Source organism: Myiozetetes cayanensis, unplaced genomic scaffold, assembly GCF_022539395.1.
Source record: "Myiozetetes cayanensis isolate MyiCay16 unplaced genomic scaffold, myiCay2020 scf5-8, whole genome shotgun sequence".
Classification (NCBI taxonomy): Eukaryota; Metazoa; Chordata; class Aves; order Passeriformes; family Tyrannidae; genus Myiozetetes; species Myiozetetes cayanensis.
In genome coordinates, this window is record NW_026087742.1 from 3,687,517 (window position 1) to 3,710,259 (window position 22,743).

The 22,743-nt window shown below is 44.6% G+C and overlaps 3 protein-coding genes across 7 annotated transcripts in view; 1 reads left to right on the forward strand and 2 right to left on the reverse strand.

The window, feature by feature from the left end:
* The window catches only part of DCAF6 (DDB1 and CUL4 associated factor 6), an 84,193-nt gene extending 83,755 nt beyond the window's left edge, over positions 1-438 (reverse strand). For 2 of the 5 annotated variants that reach the window (XM_050333641.1, XM_050333639.1), the window contains exon 1: positions 184-437. In XM_050333641.1, the coding sequence (XP_050189598.1) occupies positions 184-277 (94 nt within the window). In that variant the 5' untranslated portion in view covers positions 278-437. Of the gene's footprint in view, positions 1-183 lie in introns of all 5 variants that reach the window. The other 3 variants (XM_050333642.1, XM_050333638.1, XM_050333640.1) reach the window with 3 other exon arrangements.
* Positions 439-904: 466 nt separating this feature from the next.
* MPC2 (mitochondrial pyruvate carrier 2) lies at positions 905-9,095 on the forward strand. The gene is made up of 5 exons (XM_050333678.1): positions 905-1,083; positions 4,969-5,009; positions 6,780-6,864; positions 8,086-8,197; positions 8,844-9,095. Exons 1-5 carry the CDS (start codon positions 978-980, stop codon positions 8,887-8,889), a joined length of 390 nt encoding a protein of 129 aa, XP_050189635.1. The 5' UTR covers positions 905-977; the 3' UTR covers positions 8,890-9,095.
* Positions 9,096-10,065: 970 nt separating this feature from the next.
* MPZL1 (myelin protein zero like 1) overlaps positions 10,066-22,743 on the reverse strand; it is a 37,500-nt gene continuing 24,822 nt past the window's right edge. Inside the window, exon 6 of the mRNA XM_050333664.1 lies at positions 10,066-15,935. Within this exon, the coding sequence (XP_050189621.1) occupies positions 15,834-15,935 (102 nt within the window). The 3' untranslated portion in view covers positions 10,066-15,833. The remainder of the gene's footprint in view (positions 15,936-22,743) is intronic.

A 22,743-nucleotide genomic window follows, 5' to 3' on the forward strand; every position in this document is an offset into this window, starting at 1 on the left:
GCACCCTCAGGGTGGGATGGGATGGGTCGAGGGGAATGTTGGTGGGTGTCCAAGGAAACTTGGGAGCTGTGAGACAGCGCGACCGAGGGGCGGAGCGGCGGAGCCGGGAAGGGCTCCCGGCCCCTTCCTCACTTTCGCGGGTCGCCAGGAAGGGCTCCCACCCCCCGTCCCGCCCGCCCTTACCGAGGTAGTGCCTCCGTAGCAATCCGGGCTCCTCGAGCCCCAGGCTCCGCTTCTGCACGTCCCAGAGCAGGTGCGGGCAGCGCCCGCGGGACATGGCCCCGCGCTGTGTCGGGGGCAGCGGGGCAGTGATGGATCGGGATGGGGGTCGGGATAGGGGTCGGGCCGATGGAGCGCCGGGATGGGCCGGCGCGTGCGATCACCATGGGAACCGCCGAGCGGGCCCCGCGCGCGCCCCGCACCCGCCGCGCTCCCACCACCGACAGCGAGCCGAGGGCGGGGCCGGCAGCGGGACACGCCCACCGGGCACGTGGCGGGACACGCCCACGGGGGGGAGCGAGGGAACCGGGACTGACGCGCGTCTCGCGCGAGATGGTGACGTCATCGAGCCCCAGAGTAAGGGCAGGTGTGGGCGTGGCCGGTCGCCGAACCGGCTTTCTGGAGTCAAACCGTGGCGAAGCCGCAAGGCCGCCATGTTGGATTTGGGCTCATTAGATTTCCGCCGCTCCGTCCATCTTGAGCAAGAGAGTGAAGCCTCACAGTCGGCAGCCATCTTGAAGCCGGGCGCCCCTGCCCTTCCCGAGGGCGGACGGCGCACCAGATCTCCTCAGGGGGCGGGGCCATCCCGTTCAGCCAATGGTGCCCCTCCTCGCCCCGCCCTCTTCGGGGACAGCCAATCAGCGCGCGGGGCCGACGGGGGCGGCCGGAGGGGGCGGGACGCGCAGTCGGTCCCTGCTCGCGTCCTGGTCCCCTCTGGTCGCCCCAGCTCGGTCCCCGCTCGCCCCACTCGTCCCGCCATGGCCGCCGCCGTCGCGGGGCTCCGCGCCTCCTACCACCGCTTGCTCGACCGCATCGAGCTCATGCTGCCGCCGCGGTTCCGGCCCTTCTACAACCACCCGGCGGGTAACGCGCGGGGGGTCACCTTGGGCGGGGGCCGGGAGCGGGGACGCGGGTGCGGTGGCTCCGTTCCTTAACGGGGACGTGGATGTGTCTGGGAAGAGGAAATACAAAAAGGCAGGCGCCACACGGGTGGTCCCAGCCGGGTGTCGCTGTCACGGCGCTGGCGGGGAGCGGCGGCGCTGCCAGAGCCCGTCCCAGGGGATACGATGCTTCCAAAGGAGACTGGAGGCCCCGGCAGCCGAGTGGATGTGCTGGGGAAACAGAATAGAAAATAGAATCGTGGAATCACGGCATGGTTCGGGTTGGAAAGAACCTTAAAGATCATCTCGTTCCAACCCCCCTGCCAAGGGCAGGGCCACCTCACACCAGACCAGAGTGCTCAGAGCCCCATCCACTCTGGCCTTGGATACTTCCAGGGACGGGGGAGAGCGCTGACAGGCTTGCTGTGGGTAAGGAATTTCTGTGGAACGAGCTTCCCTCACCTGACCTACGCGTTGTCTTTGCATGAGCAAACACGGGGGATTGTGTTATTAGGGAGAAACCTCTTGTAAAATGATCTCCTTCAGTGCCATTTACATGGTGTTTGTCGTGTAAACAAACTGTGTCGGGCAGTTAAAAGCAGTGCTCGATAAAATCCTGGAATTCCATAGGCTGCTGTTCCCACTGTTTTGTGTCAGTGGGATAGGCATCCTTGACTCTTCACCCACCTGGAATATGCACTGTGAAAATAGACTTTGGCTTTCAGTCCGTCCTTTTGCAATGGTTCTTTCTTGGAACGAAAATAGTTTCTCTACAGAAATCACAGAGTGAAAAAACTGCAGTTCTCAAAATGTTTGGTTTGTACTGAATTCACTAGACCATAATATTTAATATTAATGTATTTTTATATATGAAGAGCCAATATATCCCACACTTCCATTATAAAGGTGCCGGGAGACACATTCAATCTGTGAGAAAAGCAGCTGGAAGCTGCTTTTTTTATTGGATACAAGGCATAGAAAGCACAGGGAATATCTGTGTTCCTTATTCACCAGAACTGCCCATGGGCCACTTCTGTTCACCACCCAAATGTTGTAATTAATAAATCCTTTTTTATGGACTCTTTGTGTGTATGTGTGTGTGTATATATATATATATATATATCTATATATATATATACACATACCTATCTGCATGAGAAAAGTCCTAAGCAGGTACTGAAACTGAATCTTTGCCACTTCTGGTTCAGCTCTGAACATCTTGAAGGTTCAAGATGTGTCTGTGAGAAAGTTATGCAATAGATGTCACTCTGGCTGAAAAGAAAAAAAAAGTAGGTTAAAAATGAAAGGCTGGCATTTTATCTCTGGTGATATCCCAGTTTCTAGTCTAATTTAGGAATATAAATGTCATTGTTGTGAAATTATGAATCACTTGTGAGGGGTGAAGAATGTGCTTTCTTCTTTCCTGGCACAAAGAAAGCTTCCAGTGAGATAACTGATGCCTGGTCTGAAAATCTGTTTCTTTGGCTGGCATTGCTGGAGGACAGTGCAGGGCCTGGCACACCAACTCCCCAGGTTGCCATGGGAAAGCCTGGGCTCAGCTTGCCTTCCCTCCCCTTTGGCCTTTTTGATTCACTTTGCCTGATTAAACCAAACTTTGTAGCATAAAGACTTCTTGCATTTAATAGAAGTCATAAATCCTATAAACTGGTCACACACGTGATAGCCAAGTGAGCCTCTGCTATTCCCCCTGCTCTGATACGCTGCTGTCAAATTCCTCCTTGAGAAATTCTGGATATGGGGATCAGGGAAGAGCTCTCCCTGGCTGGGTGCTTGCTGGAGTGCTTCCAGGAGAAGTGTTCTGCTGGAGGCATTTGACACTATTCCCTAATTACAGCCTTCCCTTTGCACCTTCTTCCATTGTTCCTTACTTTTGTAGTCAGTAGTTTTAAATGGTCGAGTTATTTATCTATTATTAATAAAAATTAATGTCAGTCTTCTTGAAAACTTTAATGGCTGTTTAATAATTTATACTTACCCCACATTCTTTAGTACTCCAAATCTGAATTTGTCTTCTAGAATAAATTAAATTATTAAAGCCACTTACATAGGGCCTCTGTAAGACTGATTTGTAACAAGCTGTATTGCAGCCCGATGCTGCCACACTGAGTAGCTTCCTAAGAGAACAGCACCTGAAGTTTGCATCTTTAAAGGATGATACCGTATTTATTCAGCAATATTAGATAAAAAGTAGTTATTAACTGCAGTGTGAAGCTTGATCACAAGCAGTGTGGGTTAAAGAGGGCTTTATACAAAGCTGCCAGGCCAGTTTTTGTTGCTTTCTGCCCTGCCCTTTTGAGTTGACAGAGCAGTTAACATTTGTAACAGTCTCACCCCCCAGAATTATGAGTTGCTTCACAGGTGCCTGCTGTAGAAACCCATGTGTCAAATTTTCCCCAAGTCACAGTTTTAAACTTGAGGGTGCTTAAAACAGGGAGCACAAATAGTTGCTGCAAGGTCTTTTTAAGGCTGAATTGTTAGTGAAAAAGTAGCTCACATAAAAAGCAAACAAAGTCCTGGTGGTTATTCATATGTAACACGTTACATCTGTTACACGTTACAGTGAAAACCTGGCTTCATCTTGGATGTTACTGGAGTGCTGAACCGTGGCACACTGAGACCTAAACATCATGTTCTGATGGAATTGGAACCAGTGTCCTGACTGTCTCCCAGTGCTTTGGGCCGTGAAGCAGTAGTCTTGGATTAATGATTTCTGGCATGGTTGTAGCTGTGACTTCACAGTGCTTTGTTTTAACCAACCAGTTGCCACTTTAGCACCACTGTAAGATACATGTGGTCTAGTGGTAAAGGCGCGGCGCTGTCACCGCCGAGGCCCGGGTTCGATTCCCGGTCAGGGCCACTCCCGGGCAGGTGGGGCTCGTTAGCCCTTAAAGGCAACCCACCTACGTCCTAAGGACCTCGCTGCCACCGTCCAAGCTCGCTTGGCCCCGGCAGATGAACCTCAGGATTAAAGGGTGGGCTCAGTTCCGCGCACACTGTGTCTCACCTAAAAAATCCAATGCGCAGGCTGGAAGGTGGAAAGACCTTCCCCGGATCTTCACTCGCAAAGACTGGCCATTATTATAAGATACATGTATTTCTAAGAGAGCTGTTTTCCCCCAGACCCCATTCCATTGATTTTTTCCCTTCCTCCTGGAGAGTTTTTCCCCTTCCTCCATAATCCTCCTTTGCCTCCAGGCAGATTCCCGGGTTTGAAGCATTGTTTCTGCCAGGAAGACAAGGCTATTGAGAGGTGCAGGTTAGAAAACACTCTCCTTGTGACATTTACTGCTGCTTCTATTTGTGATTTGTGCTCTCATTTGAACAATCTGATGCCTGTAGCCTGAAGAGGTGGGCTGTGATTTGGGAAAAGAAGGAGGGACTAGCTTGTTACAGTCTTAGTAATAAAATATTTTTGAGTTTTAGTTTACAATATTCAGTTTGCAAAGAATTAAAATACTATTTCTGTTAGTCCAGCTGTAAAGTAAGTTTTAATCATTCTTTGGAATCTGTATTCACTATTCCTAGGCCTTATCCCAACTCTTTTCACTCATAAATCAACTTTGCCTGCTCTGGTGTCCTTAGTTGCTTAAAAATGGACATACAAAATCCTACTGATCTGTTGCAGAAGTGTGTGGGCTGATTACACAACTGAAAGTTGATGCACTGAGTTGATGAACTATGAATATAAGGTGCTAGAGCTTCTCCTGTGGTAGAAACTGTGCTAATACACACACAATTCATTATTTTAAAAAGCCCCAAAACAACCCAAACTTACTGTGGGTATTAAAATAGCTACATCTCACTGAATAATTTAACTTCTTTTCTGTTTCCTCCCCCACTCCCTCAGGTCCCAAGACAGTGTTTTTCTGGGCACCTGTTATGAAATGGGTAAGTATGAGATCCCAGCTGGTGTCTGGCTGTCAGTCAGCAGCAATCCATCGAGCAAGCAGTAGTTTCCCAGCAGACATCTGAGCCTACTGAAAGATTTCACACTGAGGCTCCAATTTTTAATATAGGTGGAGGGACAAAATTAACCTTGATAACACAGAGCACAACATGCAGGGACAAAATGCTTGAGGGAAAAATTGTACTTTTCACTTTGAGTTTCGCAGAAGCTTTCTCTTGTGAAACACTAACTCCAGGTAGGCATGAGCTGGCACAATGCAAGACTCCTAAAGCATGTATTTCTTCAGAGATTGAGGAATTTGAAGAGTATCTTAGGGAAGCTAAATTCCTAGGCCTCCTAGCTTGAAGGTAGGTTAAAGCATGTCAGAGTGCAAGGTAGTCTTGAGAAAACAGAAGAAAAAGGCAGCTGCCTTTTTGGCTATCAGTAGCTCTCTGCCTCCTGTGAGGTTCTGCTTCCCACTTGGCTACATGTCTGGGCTGTGTGCCCAGGTGAAGTATTTGCCTCCTCCTAATTCACTGTACTCCTCCTAGCTGTTGTATTGGTATAGATAGAACAAACAACCTTTAAGCCCACAAAGCTGTTTGATCTCCTTGTTTGATAACTGGCAAGGATGTCACCTGCTCTTGCTATTGCCAGCTGGTTCCCCACTTTGCCATTGTGAACTCCAGCTTTGTATAGGCCACAGGCCTTGCATTATGGTCTAAGCTACAGCTTGGTTTTTTGTCAGTCTAGACTGGAGCTGCAGCAACCATGGTCAAACCCCCCCCTTCCTCAGAGGTTCTCCCTGAGCCTGAGCAGCAGGCTGGTGTCAACTGCTGCTGTGTCAAAAGAGCTGACACACAGCTGCTTTTCCTCTTGGGAACATGCAGAAGTGCTTCTCTAAGCTCACAGTGGGTGTCTCCACTGAGAAGTTAAAAAGACTTTCCCCCTGGATGGCCAAGGCACATTCACTGCAGATACTCAAGGGTGTTAAAAGTCCATCCCTCCCATTGCACCAGTCCCATAAGTGATGCAGCACATAGGAGTCTCTTCCCTTGAAAACTGGTTTCTTGGCTGGAGCAATGAAGTCCTTAGGGGCAGTCAGGGAATTTAAAGCGTTAGGACTCACTTATTTTGTGGGATTTTGGTTTTGGGGGTATTTCTATGGATTTTTTTGTGAACTCCTTAACATGACTATGAAATCGTATGTCCAGTAGAGGGCAATAACACAACAAGCAAATCAAGCAGCGTGTTTGCTACTAATGTGGTCAAGTAGGTCAGCCAAGCTATTCCTCAGTTCACCTGGAAGTTTTCTGCTTTTACTGAAATGATATTTTAAAAGAAGCACTTTTATCCCCTTTAAATGAAGCTGAGTGAAGACTATATGGTGTCACACCTATATCTTTACCAGCTATATCTTAGCCTGATGTGTAGGAAGAAGGGCCTTATTTAAATAAGCATCTACTTGTTGCTTACAACAAAAAAATAGGTTTGGTTAAGAAAGCTGTGCTAAAATTAACCTTGTTCTTGAATTAATACAAAATTGCCACTGCCTGGGATTTTATTGACAGCCAGTTCAAACCCCCATAACTGTGTCCTTATCCCTACCATAAGGGACTGGAACTGGGTGGTATCTCCAAAAGTCTAGTTGCTTATACAGTGCATCCCATCTCCTGCATAATGCACGTAGCTGTGAAACAATTTCCCCGTTTAAATCCCTTGATCTGTTACAGGAGGTCCTGGACTGGTGCTCACTGAATTTCTCTTTACAGGGCTTGGTATGTGCTGGACTGGCTGACATGGCCAGACCAGCAGAAAAGCTCAGCACAGCACAGTCTGCAGTACTAATGGCCACAGGTAAAGCCACAGTTACTCCATGTTTTTACCATCTCTGAACCTGAATATACTCCTTTCCAAATCCTCCATCAGAACTAATCTACTTCTGTAGAAAGGCTCTAACTATAACCTGCTAGCTCTCACTATTGCTGTTGGATGATAGTTCTGGGACAGCTGTATACTTTTTATCAAACCTGTAAGTATTCTGTAATCATATAACAGTTTTCTACATGTCTCTTAATTTGGAATTGCCCAGACCAAGTTGCTAAGAGTTAAGACATGAGTTTCATCTCTTAAGTTACCATGAGACCACTCATTCCAGTAAGTGACTTCTTTTGCTTCAGATCAAGTAATTTTGAAATCAGGCCAGGATATAGTGACTTTTTTTAAAACAGACATTATGGATTAAAAAATGGTAGAGTATGTAACTGTAAAGAATCTGCAAGTGTTACAAGGAATTGGAAGCAGTGGTACATGGACTACTGCACTGCTGTCTGCCAAGAACGCTCACACTGGCAGAAGCAATAGTCTGTAATCACAGAATCATTTAGGTTGGAAAAGACCTCTAAGATCATTGAATCCAACCAATAACCCAGCACTGCCAAGCTCACCACTAAACCATGTCCCTAAATGACACATCTACACATCTTATGACTCCACCACTTCCCTGGATAGCCTGTTTTGATGCTGATAACCCTTTCAGTGAAGATGTTTTTTCCTAATATCCAATTTAGATCTCATCAGTGCAACTTGAGGCCATTTCTTCTCATCCTGTCTGTCACTTGTTCCCTGGGAGCAGAGCCTGACCCCCACCTGGCTATAACCTCCTTTCAGGTAGTTGGAGAGGGAGATAAGGTCCCCCCTGAGCCTCCTTTTCTCCAGGTTAAACTCCCCAAGCTGGATATACTACAGCAAAATACCACTACCCTGCAACTGTGCTGGAGAATTAAGGTCTAGACTTCTGTAGAATACGGAGATTTTTGTCTGATATTCAGACTATGATTGACTTTACTGTCTAGTTACTTTGGGAAAATGCAGTACATACCTGTAGCCATCCCAGTGGCACTTGCTGTACTTTTCACTGAGAAATAGGTAGTTATAAAAAAAAGCAGTTGTTTAACATGAAGTCGTAAAACTTATCCACTTAAACTAGCCCATGTATCACTCTCCAAACTTAGGGAAATGTCCAAGTATTTCATTTCAAAGGCTTAACATCTTTAAACCTTCCATTTGATTCAACAGGCCTTATTTGGTCACGATACTCTCTAGTTATTATTCCTAAAAACTGGAGTCTGTTTGCTGTGAACTTCTTTGTTGGCTGCGCTGGAGGCTCTCAGCTCTTCCGGATATGGAGGTAGGTGTTAAGAAGGGCTTCTCCACATTCTCTAACTAAGCATTCAAACCACCTGTTCTTAACTAGGAACTCATAAATGCTGCCAGCCTCAATGTCAGTGCATCAGGCAAGAGAACTGAATTATTAATTAAACACTGCAGAACTTTTTTTGCTACGTTGTTACTTTTCCAGTCAAGTTGGGGTGAAGATTTAAATATTTTAGTCCAACTAGAACACGTTTTAAGGAATGCTCCATGTAAGCTGCAGTTTCCAGGTCTAAGGCATTTAAAAGCTGTGGGTCTGACTGACAAACAACCAAGACTTTGTCCTCAATCAGCTTTTAGCATTGAATCTTGTCAGTTCCAGCTGGATCAAAGGATTCTTAAGCAGAGCAGCACTTTTTAATTTTTTTTTTTTTAACTGTTATTATTTCATGAGGGAAACTTTGAAATTTTCTGGCTTCAGTACTAGCCAGGAATGTAGGAAACTTAGCTACTTTGGAACTTTTTATATGAATTAAGCTATCCTATGCTGAGTTTCCACCCTCAAGCCCTGTAATTTTAAACCTCCTCTGCTGAACAGACTGTTAGGAAGACACTGTTATTGTAACTGTTATTGTAACTATTCTATTCTTAGCCTATGCTCTTTTATTTTTTTTTCCCTATAGGTATAATCAGGAGCTAAAAGAAAAACAGCAAGAGCAGCTGCAGTGAAGAGATGCTTAACCCAACAGGTCAAATCTAACAACGCACAAACCCATCCCTATGGGACCCAGCTTCACTAATTTTAATGTGCTTTTCCTCAGAGAAAATCAGAAGAGGAAATTTAAATGCCTAGAGAACAGACGTTTTCTACGTGCAAATAACAAAAGTATCACCATACATTTAAATAAAGGGTGACGTTTTAGATCGAAGCAAAATTGTGTGTTTTTATTGTCTCTTTAAAGACACTGACTGTGGACTGTGCCTGGAATGAGTTGCTGGGTCTCACCTTATCTGACTCCAGGAGTTACACAGAACTGGTGACAGCCAGAGCCTCAGACTGAAGTGATTTTTCCTGTCACAGTCAGACCTGGGCAGGGGTTTACCACACTTTCAGAAACCAACAGCAGCATTCGCATTTCATTCCCTGCTGCTCTTCCCTCGTAGCGTAAGGCCATTCTTTTCAGCTTCAGTTATGTGCATCTGCAGTTGTTTCCCAGCCACCACTGTCTCTATCAAAAGGAGAACAAACTAGTGTGTGCCACTGGTGTTTTAGCTTTTGTCATCCTTTATAACTTGAGGCAGAAGAGCATTGCATTGAAGTACCAGAGCTCAGGAATTTATATCCAGGGGAAAAGATAATTGAGACCAGGTAGCTTCTTCAGGATTGAGCTTCCATGAAAATGAAGGCCTTAAAATCTTGGGAGTTTTGCAAAGTCCTGTTTTATGTCTTTCTCCACACTTACTTTCCACTAGTCTCATTTGAGTTATCACTCCAGCATGGCAAGGGTGGAAAGGAACTGCACCTTGCTGTGGCACCGATGTCCCCTCCTTTTTCGCCCTTTGTACAATGTTATATTATCTTGCGCAAAGTATGTGTGCAGGACACTCCAAGGAAAGCATTTTCCATTCTTTCAAGGCATACACCTGATACTCTGTCAGCTCCCCTTTTTCAAAGGCTGTCCTACGGTGAAGCCAGTTGTGTTTTGCTACAGTTCCACTTGCATTCCTTGGCTCTTCCAGCAGTAACATGGGGTGTCAGTTCCAAGGGTGAGCTCTCCAGCTGGGTTGTTGCTGAGCGGACACAAACTGCAGTGACTGAAGAACATCGCCAGAGACAGAGGTGTTGTATTTCAGTCCCCCTCCCTTCCCAATCCTCAACCAGGTAAAATTCATCCAGCAAACCAGTAATGGGAAAAAAAAGTGTATTAAAATATTCACAAGATTACAATACAAAACATGAAAGTCCATTCAAGAAAAAATATCCAAGATAACTGTTTCCAGATGAGTTTGTAAAAGCAAAAGCACTAACAGTTGGTACACCGGCTTTTCAAGTAATCAGGCCATGCAATGCATATCTAGCTCCCTCACACAGATTATACACCTGTCTTACAGGTGTTTTGTTTTCTTGCACACCTCCAGGACAGAGGTTTACAAAAGACAAGTACCCACGTACTCTGTTTTCAATTACATTTACCACATAAGAACAGCTGGCACTGCAGGGAGACAGAAGACATTGCACAGCACACTGATCTCCAAAGGCATGGAACTTAGATTTTTAGAATGCAAAAATACCTGTAAATGAAAAGGCTTATTAGCTTTAGGGCAGTGAAGAGAAGGGAAAGAAAAGCCTCAAGAAGAGTATAATTGCTGAGCAGAGTTAATATGATTTTGTGGTGTCCCATATAAAAATGTCACCTAAATACTAGCACTGCAGAGGTGTGGCCACAACCCAGAAGTCTTATCCACCTTCTCCACTTCGGTGGTTTAAAAGAGAAAGTATTTCCATCACCTACTATACAGTAAGAGCATTTGAGGTCATAGGCAGATACATTAGTAATGCAAAATTCCAAGACAAGATTTCAATACAGAGTGAAGGTGTTTTGGTGACAAATCAATCAGTCTGTGCCTGACCTCAGTGAATCCACTCTAAGGCAATGCAGTTCCTCAGTTGCACATACATGTTTACTGCAGCTACAGCTGGTTACCCAAACAGTTCTCACAGGTTTAAAAAGTTTAAAAACCTAATTACAGCTCTTCTAGTCACAAACTGAAATATCACTAAAGCTTTGAGAGAAAACAAAACCCTGCAGGTCTCTGGTTATAAATCAGACAAGGAGTTACAGGGACGTACTTGCCACCCTGTGATGGCTCTTAATGTCACCTTGTGACCACGGTGACCATCTTTCCCACAGAACAACTGCTGAAGTCAGAAGGGGTAGTGGAAATCTGATGTACTGAGTACAGCTACCAAATTACTTACATTGATACCTTACAATTATTTGTAATCTTTCTCCTGAAATTCATTTATGGTAATCAAAAATAAGATTTCAGATTGATCCGTTTTGTTTACATGATGAATAAAAGAAAATTCATTGCAAGTCTTTTCCATCATACAGACCTTCCCCACTATGCAGGAGCAATGAGTCACCTAACAGTTTCACTCCTTGAGGCTGCTGCCTCAAGAGAGGCACCTACTCCTCTGCTAGGCTAATGCAAGCTTGGCATGCAGCACTTCTTTTTAAAATAGATGGTCCTAAAAAGAGCTGGCAGCAGTCCTACAACAGAACAAGGGCAATGCCCTTTGTGTTCCTCAGAGTTCAAGCTGTTCTTTTCCACCTGCAAGGAGCAGCATTAGAGAATTAAGAGAACAGCAGCAGAGCAAACAGAGATAAATTTCCGGTCACCACAACATCAGGATATGATGACCTTGTTTGACTTTAACCTCTGGTTGCTCTACCCATCAAGGAAGTAGAAGTCCTCCGTCTCCTGTGACTTTGCTAAGTAAGCCAACTCACCATCAGCACAGGTTATCGTATCATTAAACAAGATAAGATAACCAGACAGACAGAAAGTTCACAAGTGTTATCTCACAATGCCTGAAGTCCTTTCGACTTCAGTCTGTTACTTAATAGCTACATTGTTCACTTTTCCATGACAAAAAAAAAAAAGAAATTGAACAGCCCTACCACTGGAGAGGGATTCAGACTGATTTCTGCCGTTCCTGGGGGAAGAGATTTTTGTTTCTTCTAAAAAGATGTTCAGTGTTTTTTAAAAATACTTCAAAGCTCATCCTGCCCTCATAAAGAGGACCCAAGGAGCCTTAGAAAGAGCCTCCTCAGTCTAGGAAATATTCATGTACCTGTAGCCAGACAAAAGCCATGCAAGGAGGTGTCTCCTTATGTCAGTCAGCACCAGATCAGCACGTCTCCTAAAGTTAGCACCAGATTAGTGTGTTTCCTGAAGTTAGCACCACATCAGAATTGTGCTCAGATTCTCCAGTATATTCCAACAGGAAAAGAAACAAACAGTAGTAGAAGATTTCAGAGGCAAGGCCAGCCCCATCTTCTCATAGCAGCAAGTTTTTGATCACTACATTCATCACAATTCTCCCTCTTACTCAAAAATACTTCCTTGGGGAGAAAATTGGTGATGCACATAGGCAGATCAAAATCAAGGTTCTCCATCAACCACACCAAAAGCATTAGTTTATTAAGTGTAAAACAAATGTTGGGAAGTAACAGCCTGGTAGATAAGAAAGCAGCAGCAGCAGGATTCATTCTGCTCCTAATCACAGAACCACAGCATATGCTGAGTTGGAAGGGATCCATCAGGACCATCGAGTTCAATTCCTGGTCCTGCACAGGATCATCCCCAAGAGCCATGTGCCTGATAGTGCTGTCCAAATGTTTCTTGAACTCTGTCAGGCTTGGTGCTGTGACCACTTCTCTGGGGAGCCTGTTCCAGTACCTGACCCCCCTCTGGGTGAAGAACCTTTTTCTAATATCCAACCTAAACCTTCCCCAACTCAGCTTCATGCCCTTTCCTCGAGTCCTGTCACTGGTCACGAGAATAAAGAGATCAGTTCCTGCCCCTCCTTTTCCCCTCCCAAGGAAATTGTAACTGCAGTGAGGTCCCCCCTCAGTCTCCTGCGTGCCCTCAGCTGCTGCTCACATGGCTTCCCCTCCAGACCCTTCACCATCCTTGTTGCCCTCCTCTGGATGCCCTCTAATGGCTTAATATCTTATATTGTGACACCCAAAGCTGCCCCAATATTGCAGGTGAGGCCGCCTCAGGTCAGAGTAGAGCAGGCTGGCGAGGCTGGACCTGATGCACCCCAGGACAAGGATGTCCCTCCTGGCTGCCAGGGCACTGTTGGCTCATGGCCAACCAGACACCAACCAGGACCCCCAGGGCCCTTTCCTGGCACTGCTTTCCAGCATTCGCCAGTCTGTCCATACATCCAGGGTTGCCCCATCCCAGGGGCAGAATCCAGCACTTGAGGAGATCATATAGAATCACAGAAGCACAGAATGGTTTGGGTTGGAAGGGACCTTAAAGACCATCTTGTTTCAACACCCCTGCCTTGGGCAGGGACACCTTCCACCGGACGAGGTTACTCAGAGCTCTATCCAACCTGGCCTTAAACAAATCCAGGGATCAGGCATCCACAACTTCTCTGGGAAACCAGTGCCAGGGCCTCATCACCTTCTGAGTAAAGAATTTGCTGGCTACATTCACCAATGTGAGTACTGCAGCATCCAAGAACAGTGGACAGGCACACATCAGATACTGGCTTGTATCAACAGACAGAAGCTTGAGTTGACAAACTGCCCCTGAGTGTGTCTGGGACAAGTAGGTCCCACTCCATCAGCTTCCAGCACTGGGAAGAAGCATCATAACCCTTCATGTGGAGTCTTGCTAAAACCCCTCTTTAATCCACAAAGTGGAAAATTAGATTTAAAGGCCTTCTGTGGAGAAGAAATTTGTTCATTTTACATCTGTATGCATTACTGCCAAAAATAAAATGCTACATAATTTTCAGAGCTGCAATGGTTAGTGAGCCACAGCACAGTGTCTCAGCTCCCAACGGGACTTGGCAAACACCTGAAAACTCATACTTGAAAAACTTCCTTTAAAACTGAAACATGTCCTTTCTTTGATACCAGCCAAGTCCTGGAACAAGGGTTACACAAATTCAGATACTGCAGGATTAGGAACTGACACCTAGCAGAATAAATTAATCCATGGTTTCCTTTTGAGCCTCAGTTTTAAGAAGCTGGTTCTGGCTTTGAGGACAATGTCTTAAAATCTAGCCAGTGCATGTACACAAAAATTAAGCTGTCAAATTTTAATAAAGGCAGGTGTTGTCAGGAAACCTGTGAAGTCTGATCCTGATGAAAGAATATAGTGTTGGCATGCCCAACAACTTTGTTGAGGAAAAAAACCCCCACTGTATGAAAAACAGCTATTCAAGTTCCACTGTTATAATTAAATATTATCGAATGTGCTTCTGAAAGGGTCTTCCATGGGCCTATAACTATTTCTCATGTACTTGGTATTACATTAGGCTTGAGTTTGTTTGGAACAGATTGCCCAGAGTTGCTGTAGAGTTTCCACCCATGGAGATACTCAGAACTGGGCAGAGTGCTGGGCAACCTGCTCTGGCTGACCCTGCTTGAGGAGCAGGGGTTGGACTAGATGATCCCCAGAGGTCCCTTCCAACCTCAACCATTCTGTGACTGATTCTGTGCAACAAGACAGAACTAGGAAATGGGTAAGAATCAGAGACAAGGCGCTATGACAGACCAAACTGAAAATCATTTGCTGCCACAGAAAAAGGCCAAACAACACCACATTAGGATGTATAAAACAAAAATCCTTCTACTATATGTTACTCTGAGAAGATCTCTGCTGGAATGCCACTTCTAGCTCCAAGCACTACATTTCAGGATACTGTGGATCAGCAGAAGAAAGGTCCTCTCTGCAGAGATCCTTAACAATCTAGGAGGAGTTTAACTTAGAAACAAGAAGCTGAGGAACTATACTCAAGCAGTAGACTTGCAGAGATGAAGGAAATAAACTGCCCTTCTGCATCCTCTGTGCAAATATAGGTTACACAATAAAACACCCACATCAAAAAAAACCCAGAGAGCCCCAGATCTCCTCAAGAGGTCATTTAGCGTCCACTACAGGCTTTTAAGAACAGATAAAGCACCTCTAAGGAGGTGACAGTGGTATAATGGAGCCATGGGAGAGGTAAGGGAGTACTACAGCTTCCAGATCCCTTGGAGCCCTTTTTTACACTTACACGAAATGACACAGCTTTGAGGAAGAAACTTTTCACTGAAAAGTTCAACAGTTTGAGGTAACCACCTACAGCTAGAGCTTCCTATGCCTTTAACTCACTATTTCCTTCGTTTTCACAAAATTCATTCATACCATTCCACAAAATTCATTAGATCAACACTATCCCTGCATCTTAAAGGACTAATCTTGAATAGCTGGGCTCATAAAGAAGTAAACAGTTCTGTGACCCATGTTACACAGGTCAGGTAGGCCTAAAGATTTCCTTCACTTACACTGCTAAGACATACATTTCTGACAGCTAGGAGTCACAATTTGGCTTACAAGACCAAGTGAGAGGGTCTAGTTTTCATGAGAAGGCAGCTTTTACTGAGAATCTGACCAAAGAAAGATAAATACCCTGTATACATATGGAACTCAGTGGATATAAAGAAGATGTCATGTCTCCTTTATATTCATCTCAACAAAAGAAGGCCTTATAAGCAAAAAAAAAAAAAAAAAAAAAAAAATTCCAGGTCAATCTAGAATCTTCAGCATCTTCCAGTTTCTCCATTAATAATCAAGATAAAAATACTTTAAAATTGTGATGCGAGTTTTCACTTTCTCTCTCGTCACACATGATACAAAAAAGAATATTGGCAATTTATAAGCAAAATTCTTACCGCATTTCAACATGCAACATTGGTCTCACTTCTGTACGATTAAATAGACTATTTACACACAATACATATATATCTTTCCCTCTGTATGCACATGCATTGGTCCTAGCCTAGGCATCAAAGGCCACATGTGAGTTCTCTGGGTCAAATCTTGTTCAAGCAATTCCAGTCTGGGTGTGTGTTCTCCTTTGGACAGCTTAGGATCTCATCTCAGTTCTTCCGAATGTCGGCATAGACCACGGACTCTGACTTGTTGATCTTGTCGCTGTGCTGTCCCCCGGAGTGATCTAACTGCGCGTAAATGACTGGGCCCTGGGGACACAACAAAGAGGCGTCATCAGGACTGCTCAGAACCGGCAGCACATCTGCAGTAGGATGAAAGCCAAAGCAAGACCACAGAGCTTTAACGACTGCGAACAGCACTTGGAAGCAGGTGGAATGAACCCTCGCCTTTGAATGAGCTCTAGTCTGCCACCTTTCTGCTCCTGGGAGCAATGCCAAACAGCACCCTTTCCTCCCTCTGAGATTTCTTCCTTCCCACAAAAAGCAAAATCTAGAATCCTTTGCTCAGAAAAGCAGCAATTCTTACGTGTTATGGAGTAAAGACTTGTGGCTTAGTCAGATGCATGTCAGATTTGTTATTGTTCAGGAGGAACTGTACGACAGATTTACCAGTCCACAGCAGAGGGTGCTTCCCCTTCTGCCACTCAGTTCCTGTAAATTCCAGGATAAATTCCACTTGGATAAAAGGGAGGGAACAAACCTGCAGCAACCCTGTGACACAAGTCACTGCCCAAACAAGTGATGGGATCAAGACTTAAATGGTGTAGTACAGAAAGTACTGAAATGCTGCAGCAGTACAGAACTCTTACCTGACTTCAGAGCCAGCCCAGGCTCTGCACAGCTCCACACACACCCTGGGCAGGCATGGCCACACACCTTTGTTACCTTTGCTGGGGTGCAGTGGGGGACATTACCAGCACTGTCCTTCAGCTAAGCAAACACGCCTGCACCTTCCCAAAACACCATGTCCTCCAGAAGCCCACAGGAGAGAAAACTGCAGCTACTGGAGACAGGACTGCAGCCTATATAGAACAGGTGCCCAACAAGACAGGTGGGACCTCTATGGCCAGGTCTGACCTGTAGCTCCCACACTGCACCCCCCAGCTGACACAAGCTGTCGTGGTTTTGCCCACCAGCCCGTCCCTGGGGCTGTGAATGGTTTTGTCCAAGTGGATTTCCAGGCAAGAAGCCAATTAAAACTCTCAGTAACACCTTTGCTAATTATATATTTAAGAAAACGGAAGAGAAGGGGGTTACACAGTTGAAATTAGGGGCAGCAGCCATGTAGAAGAGTCAGCAGGCCCGAGGAGGGCAAGGCCCCCTCCTCCCCCGGCTTGGGCCGGGGGCAGGTGTAGCACTGAAGCCCCCCACTTCTCTCATGTAAGAGAGTGAATAAAATAAACTTGAAAGAAGGACTGGCTGCTTGGATGAGAAATGCTGCAAAAGAATTCCAGCAAAGAGATAACAAAGTGTCCAAGGTCAAAGCTGGTAGCTGCAGGAGAGAGAAGAAGAGTGCAAAGGGGGGCTGGTTTCTCCCCCCTTTTGCTCTCTCCTTTCAGCAGGGAAAAGACTGAAGAATAAAACCCTGCTACCTGTGAAAATTTGTTGGGGTGAGGAGACCCCCATGTTGCTCGTGGAGGAGCCTACACTGGAATAAGTTGATGCATGAGGAAACAGAGACTTCATGAGAGACCTGAGGTGAGGCAGAGTCCTGTTGAAGATTTTGTGACCCTAAGGGAAACCTATGCTGGACCGAGATGGCCCAGGTGGGATGTTGGGATCCGAGTGAGGGATCCATGCTAGACCCGTGCTGGAGAAGTCTATTAAGGACTGTTCTCCCGTGGGAAGGGACAACAGGGGTGGACTCATAAGCCATTATCTCCTGTAATCCTGTGGTGAAGATCCATGGTAGGCAAGTGTCCCCTTGCAAGCCCCATGGAAGAGAAAATCTTCAAGGCCTGGGTAACCCCCCAGCCTCCAGTCTTAGCTCAGGAGGGGGGTAGGCCCAGCCCTGGAGGTTGACACAGAGCAAGAGAGAGATGAAGGAGTTCCAGCTGTGACGAGAGTGCTGCAGAGTTATTGAAGAGATCTGGAGCTCCGAGAATGGAGAATGAGACTGCTTCTCCTCCTTGGACTGATATAAAGCCGGGAGAAGTATTACTGTAAATACACAGTACTTTTACTTGAGTAGAATTGTTGTCGTAGATATAGTTCTTTAGTAGTTTTTTTATTTTGCTAGTAATAAACATTCATACTATTTTCCACAAATCCAGTTCTCTTTTGTCTGTATAAACCTTCTCTCAACTTAGAATAATTGTGTGGGGAGTGTGAAAGCAAACTGACCCAGAGCAAAACCACGACACAAGCACAGAGCACAAGGCTGTGACCATCTCAGCACAGAGAACACCCCCACACATACCCCTGCAGGAGAGAAAGGGACTATCCTGTTTGGGGGAGGGAGGGGGGAATTACAGAGAGAGAGTTTTTAGTTTGGTTGTGGCTTTTTTAGCAGTTTTTCCTTCAAAACATTTCATCAATTTAACTGTTTCGGTTTCCCTCATGTCCCAGGAAGAAGGAGCCTTCACAGGCACTTCTCCTACTCCATTCTTGCTTTTGGAATCCTGCCATATTAGGAAGCATTTCTACAGAACTGACCCAGAAATCCTGCCATCTATCTCCCAAAGCAATTAGGAGCCAGAGATGAAGAGACCTTCTGTGCAGAGAATTAAGTCCTTGAAGGACCGCAAGCATCTTCCTGCACAGCTGTTTTCCCCCCAGCACAGTGGCAAAGCACATACCTGATAAATACCTTGTTCTCTTTCAGAAGTAATTTAAATCCACATTTTCTTCCTTCAGGGTAAGGTATTTCCAAAGCGATAAAAGAGTAGGAGAAGACAGACAGAAGGGGAAAAACTCGCAAGTGATACAAAACACTGAATATAAACAACAGACTGAGAAAACGAAGAAGGAAAAAAAAAGGACACCGATGTCTTAGAAAATCCTGGATTTTAAATCTCATTATAGCCATTTTTTTCCTTTTTCTGCTATTTGCTTTCATGTTGTTCTGGTCTCCAACACTGTATTGGGATTACATTACTAATTCCAATTAGAGTGCAGTGTCTATATACACTTCAAGGCAAAGTAACCTAAAGTTTATTTGCAAGTAATTTTGGAAGTCTCATCTGCCTGAGGCCAGAGATCAAGAGTAGGATAAATTCAGATCAAAAGCACTTTCTATCAGTTAAAAAAAAATATATATATCTAACTGCATAAAGTGCTCATTATGACGTTCCAAGTCTTGTTCAAGTAATTCTGATGGGTCAATTTTCTACCACGGGAGTTCACTCTGGACTATTCAGATTACTCTGATTACTATTCAGACCTAACTGATCCCGTCCCCTCAGGATCAGTCATCACTATTATAGGTTTATGCCATTTAAATACAGCTAATCGGATGCAACCAGAATGTTAGGTGGTGGTGGAGAGACTGACTGGTCTGATCACCTGACCCAAACCAAGCTACCATTGTTTCAATATGTTCACTGTCAGTCACCTAAATAAGTGGTAGGTCAGCTAATAAAGAGAAAAGGAGGACCAAGGATTTATTCCAATGCTCCATCTATTTTATTTTTTGCCAATTGATTTTCTAGCTGACTTATATTCAACTAATTCAAGGCCATTTAAAAAAAAAAGTCTAAACAATTCAGAACTTTCATCTAATCTCAAATAAGCTCATCCTGACTCTTCAGAACCAGAAGACAGACCAGCACTGCTACATAAAACCAGCATTTCCCAAAGCCTTGCAATATTTCCATTTAGAACTGAAAGGAAAAGAATAGCAGGAGTACCTGGTAAGGGTTTGTCAGCAGTCATGAATTGCAAGTTACAGTAAAGAAAAAGGAATTACAAAGTTAGACCATCATGGTCTAACAGGAGTCTACAGTATTTTCAAATTTTTTACATTCTGAAAGCTGTTCCAACTACCATGGATTCCAGCTCCAGGAAAGTTATCTGAAATTTAAATCAAGATTCCTGGCACTATGAACTGCTGCTTCTCAGGGTCGTGAGAACCAGTTTAAAGCCTGGAACAGACCTCAAACCCAGCCTGTTCAGATCCATCTTAAACCAGAAAGAGCAAAGCCAGAGATCAGAGACCTGCACTTCTGCAGCAGATGTTAATGCAGCTTTAGTGCTCCCCAATTCTACACTGAGATCTCCCTGCTTAGGGAGCTCTGCACCAACCTGCTCTGTACATCAGAACTGCCTTCTACAGACATTACTCTTTAGGATCAGTTCCTTCAGCCTGCCCAGAAATGAACACTCAGCTCCTTGCAAAGTAAAAAGACAAATGACAGCTGCCTTGGAGTTTGGCATATTTTGGGACAATACACATCTGCCTTCCGGTTTGACTGCTGCAACACAGTTTACTAAGCAAGGACATCCATGTGGGAAACACAAATAGTTCTGGCCTTCAAATAACAGTCATGGTAGAACATGAGTCACTACAGAGTGATGGCATGGACAAGAAACACCACACACAAATTTGACAGGACAGAATGTACCTGAGGAGAAGGAAGGCACAGTGAAAACAAGTGGAGCTGATTCAATCAGCTGAGCACTCACAGAATCAGATCTGCATAATTTCAGCACTCTGGGGCACTCCAGAAAACAAGGTCCACACCTGATCAACTTGCACTCAAAATACACATAGGAAATGCAGCCTCAGTGCACTTTCAGCTGAGCAGTGATTTGGACAAATACTCCACCACTGATCCTTAAACTGACACATAAATAAAAAAAGAATAAACTTAATTTAATCAATTTAAATGCCACTCTTTAAGAGTGACCACTTCTGTCACTGTTTTTAACTTGCAGAAGCAGGGGTTGTGTGTTTGTATTCACAGTTCTTTTCCAGTACAAAGCATTCAGTCATTTTCTACTCATCCCACCACATAAAAAGCTACAAGGAAGACCACAGGCCTTTGCTGTTTGACTGTGGGAACCACTGGTCTAAAACTGCCAGGCATTCCAGGAGACAAGAGTGTGCCTGAATCAGCAAGCAGCTTCTGGGCACTCCCAGAATCTGGATATCTGCATTTCACCTACACAACACCTCAAAAGCTTGGATACTGCAACTAATTTCTTGATTACCAAGAAACACCAGGTTTTACTTATATGTGATACTAGATTTCAAATATGTTTATTTGCATGCTGATATGACCCTTAAAAACAAAAATCAACAAAACAATGGCTAGAAGTTAAAAATATAAGTGAAACACAGAAATATTAGTTTTCTCACTGATTTAAACATTCTGTTCAAAATCTGATGTACCCTGATTTCATTGTGGATCTTTTTAAAGAAGAGTAAATTTGTTTACTTAGTCTGTAAGACAGGGCAAATGTTTACCAGAAGGTAGAGGAACCACTTGCTGCTACAAATGTCTGCCAAGAAAAGAAAATCCAGACAATACTCTCTTTTGCCCAAGAGATTAAACATCAAAAAAACCGAATGAAACAAAAGCCATTTGCAGTATTTTCCCTTTTAAATCAGTAGTGTTCATAGCTCTTGGTTTGCCACTAGCTCTTGGTTTGCCTTTAGGAACTTACCTGCAGGAAGATCCAGGAGGGCCCTCTTAAGGAATAAGCAGACCAGAGTAACTACAGAAGGGCAAAAGCTCACTGATCCTGAGTTCTCTTCACATAGTTTAGATTTACTCTGACATATTCCTTCCAGTACATTGAGACCCAGAACACTGAGAACACAGGAACATGAGGACACCGCAAGCCTTCACACTAAAACATCATAGTACTTTAACATGTAAGTGCAGAACAGCAAAACTCTTAATCCCTGTAGCTCTCAGGGTACTTCCATGTACTGCTTCATACCATGACAGTAATTAGACAAAACATCTTGGTCTTTTGACCTAGGGACATCAACTCCAACACCTACTGCAACATAAATCCCACAAAACCTTTTTTTTTTTTCTTTTGGAAGGGGGAACAGTAGGAATCACCTGTCTCACTCACCCATTCTAGAAGCTCCTCCCATAAACCAGAAAAGACAAGCTTTATCTAGGCCTTATAGGCTGCTGCTACTAGACCCATTCCAGTCAAAATATGAACTTATCTTTAAATCTTATAACTTGGGTATACTTGAGCCTCTGTGTTCAGAGAATAACTGATCTCTGAAGTCAGAAGGCAGCTTTGTGGGCCTGTGTGCTACAACTCTGGAAATACTCCAAGGCCCAGAACAAAATGCATTCCAAATCCAAACTAGAAGCCCAAAAGAGTAGGGACTTTGACTTTATCCAGCTCACCGGATAAAGCATGATTAGGTTTTTTCCTGTAGTGTTAACACATTAACACACATCTCTATTGTTTTGTCGGGAGAAATTAGGAACCCAAGTATTAACTTTGATGTAGAAACCCATCAGTTCACACACTGCAGCCACTTTCTAAAAGGTGGCTAATCAGGAAAAGTCCATTTTGAACTTTAATTCATTCAGGGTCTGTACCTCCACAGGAAAACTGCTGGGAACACATGAATCAAGAGGTAAGAAACAGCTTCCAAATTAGGAAATCTTGTACACTTTTAACAGGTAAAATCATACATTGCACAGAATCCCTGCCTAATTCATGCCCTCTCCCCTCTAACTAATTTCCCATGGGATGTTAAGTCTGGATAAGAGACAGTTTTTTCCTTCAAAGTCAGCAGGACTTTGCCAACAGCAGCAAGCATGAAGAGTGGCACTTTGAAGCCCACACAAGTTGGGAAGCTCTGCAGAAGAGAGCTCTCAGCAGCAGGAGCCATCTGCAAACTGACCATCGCTGGTCAGTGTCTGCACTGCACTGCCTCATTGCCCTGTGAAGGAAGCACACGCCACATGGCACGAGAGAATAAAATTCCTCTCCACTACAACCTCAAAAGAGATAAGGCAGCTTTATGAGGTGATTACATATCTAACAGACAATGTTGTCTCTGCACTGAACAGCTACTCATTGCCTACTCCTGATCCTTGCCAACCCTGCACTGCACTATGACCTGTCTATTCTGACG

Excerpts from the sequence above, each read along its gene's own strand:
- MPC2 (XM_050333678.1), top strand. The coding sequence starts at position 978 with ATGGCCGCCGCCGTCGCGGGGCTCCGCGCCTCCTACCACCGCTTGCTC. Across the intron at positions 5,010-6,779 it reads GGGCACCTGTTATGAAATGG|GGCTTGGTATGTGCTGGACT; the intron begins GTAAGTATGAGA and ends TTCTCTTTACAG. Across the intron at positions 8,198-8,843 it reads CAGCTCTTCCGGATATGGAG|GTATAATCAGGAGCTAAAAG; the intron begins GTAGGTGTTAAG and ends TTTTCCCTATAG.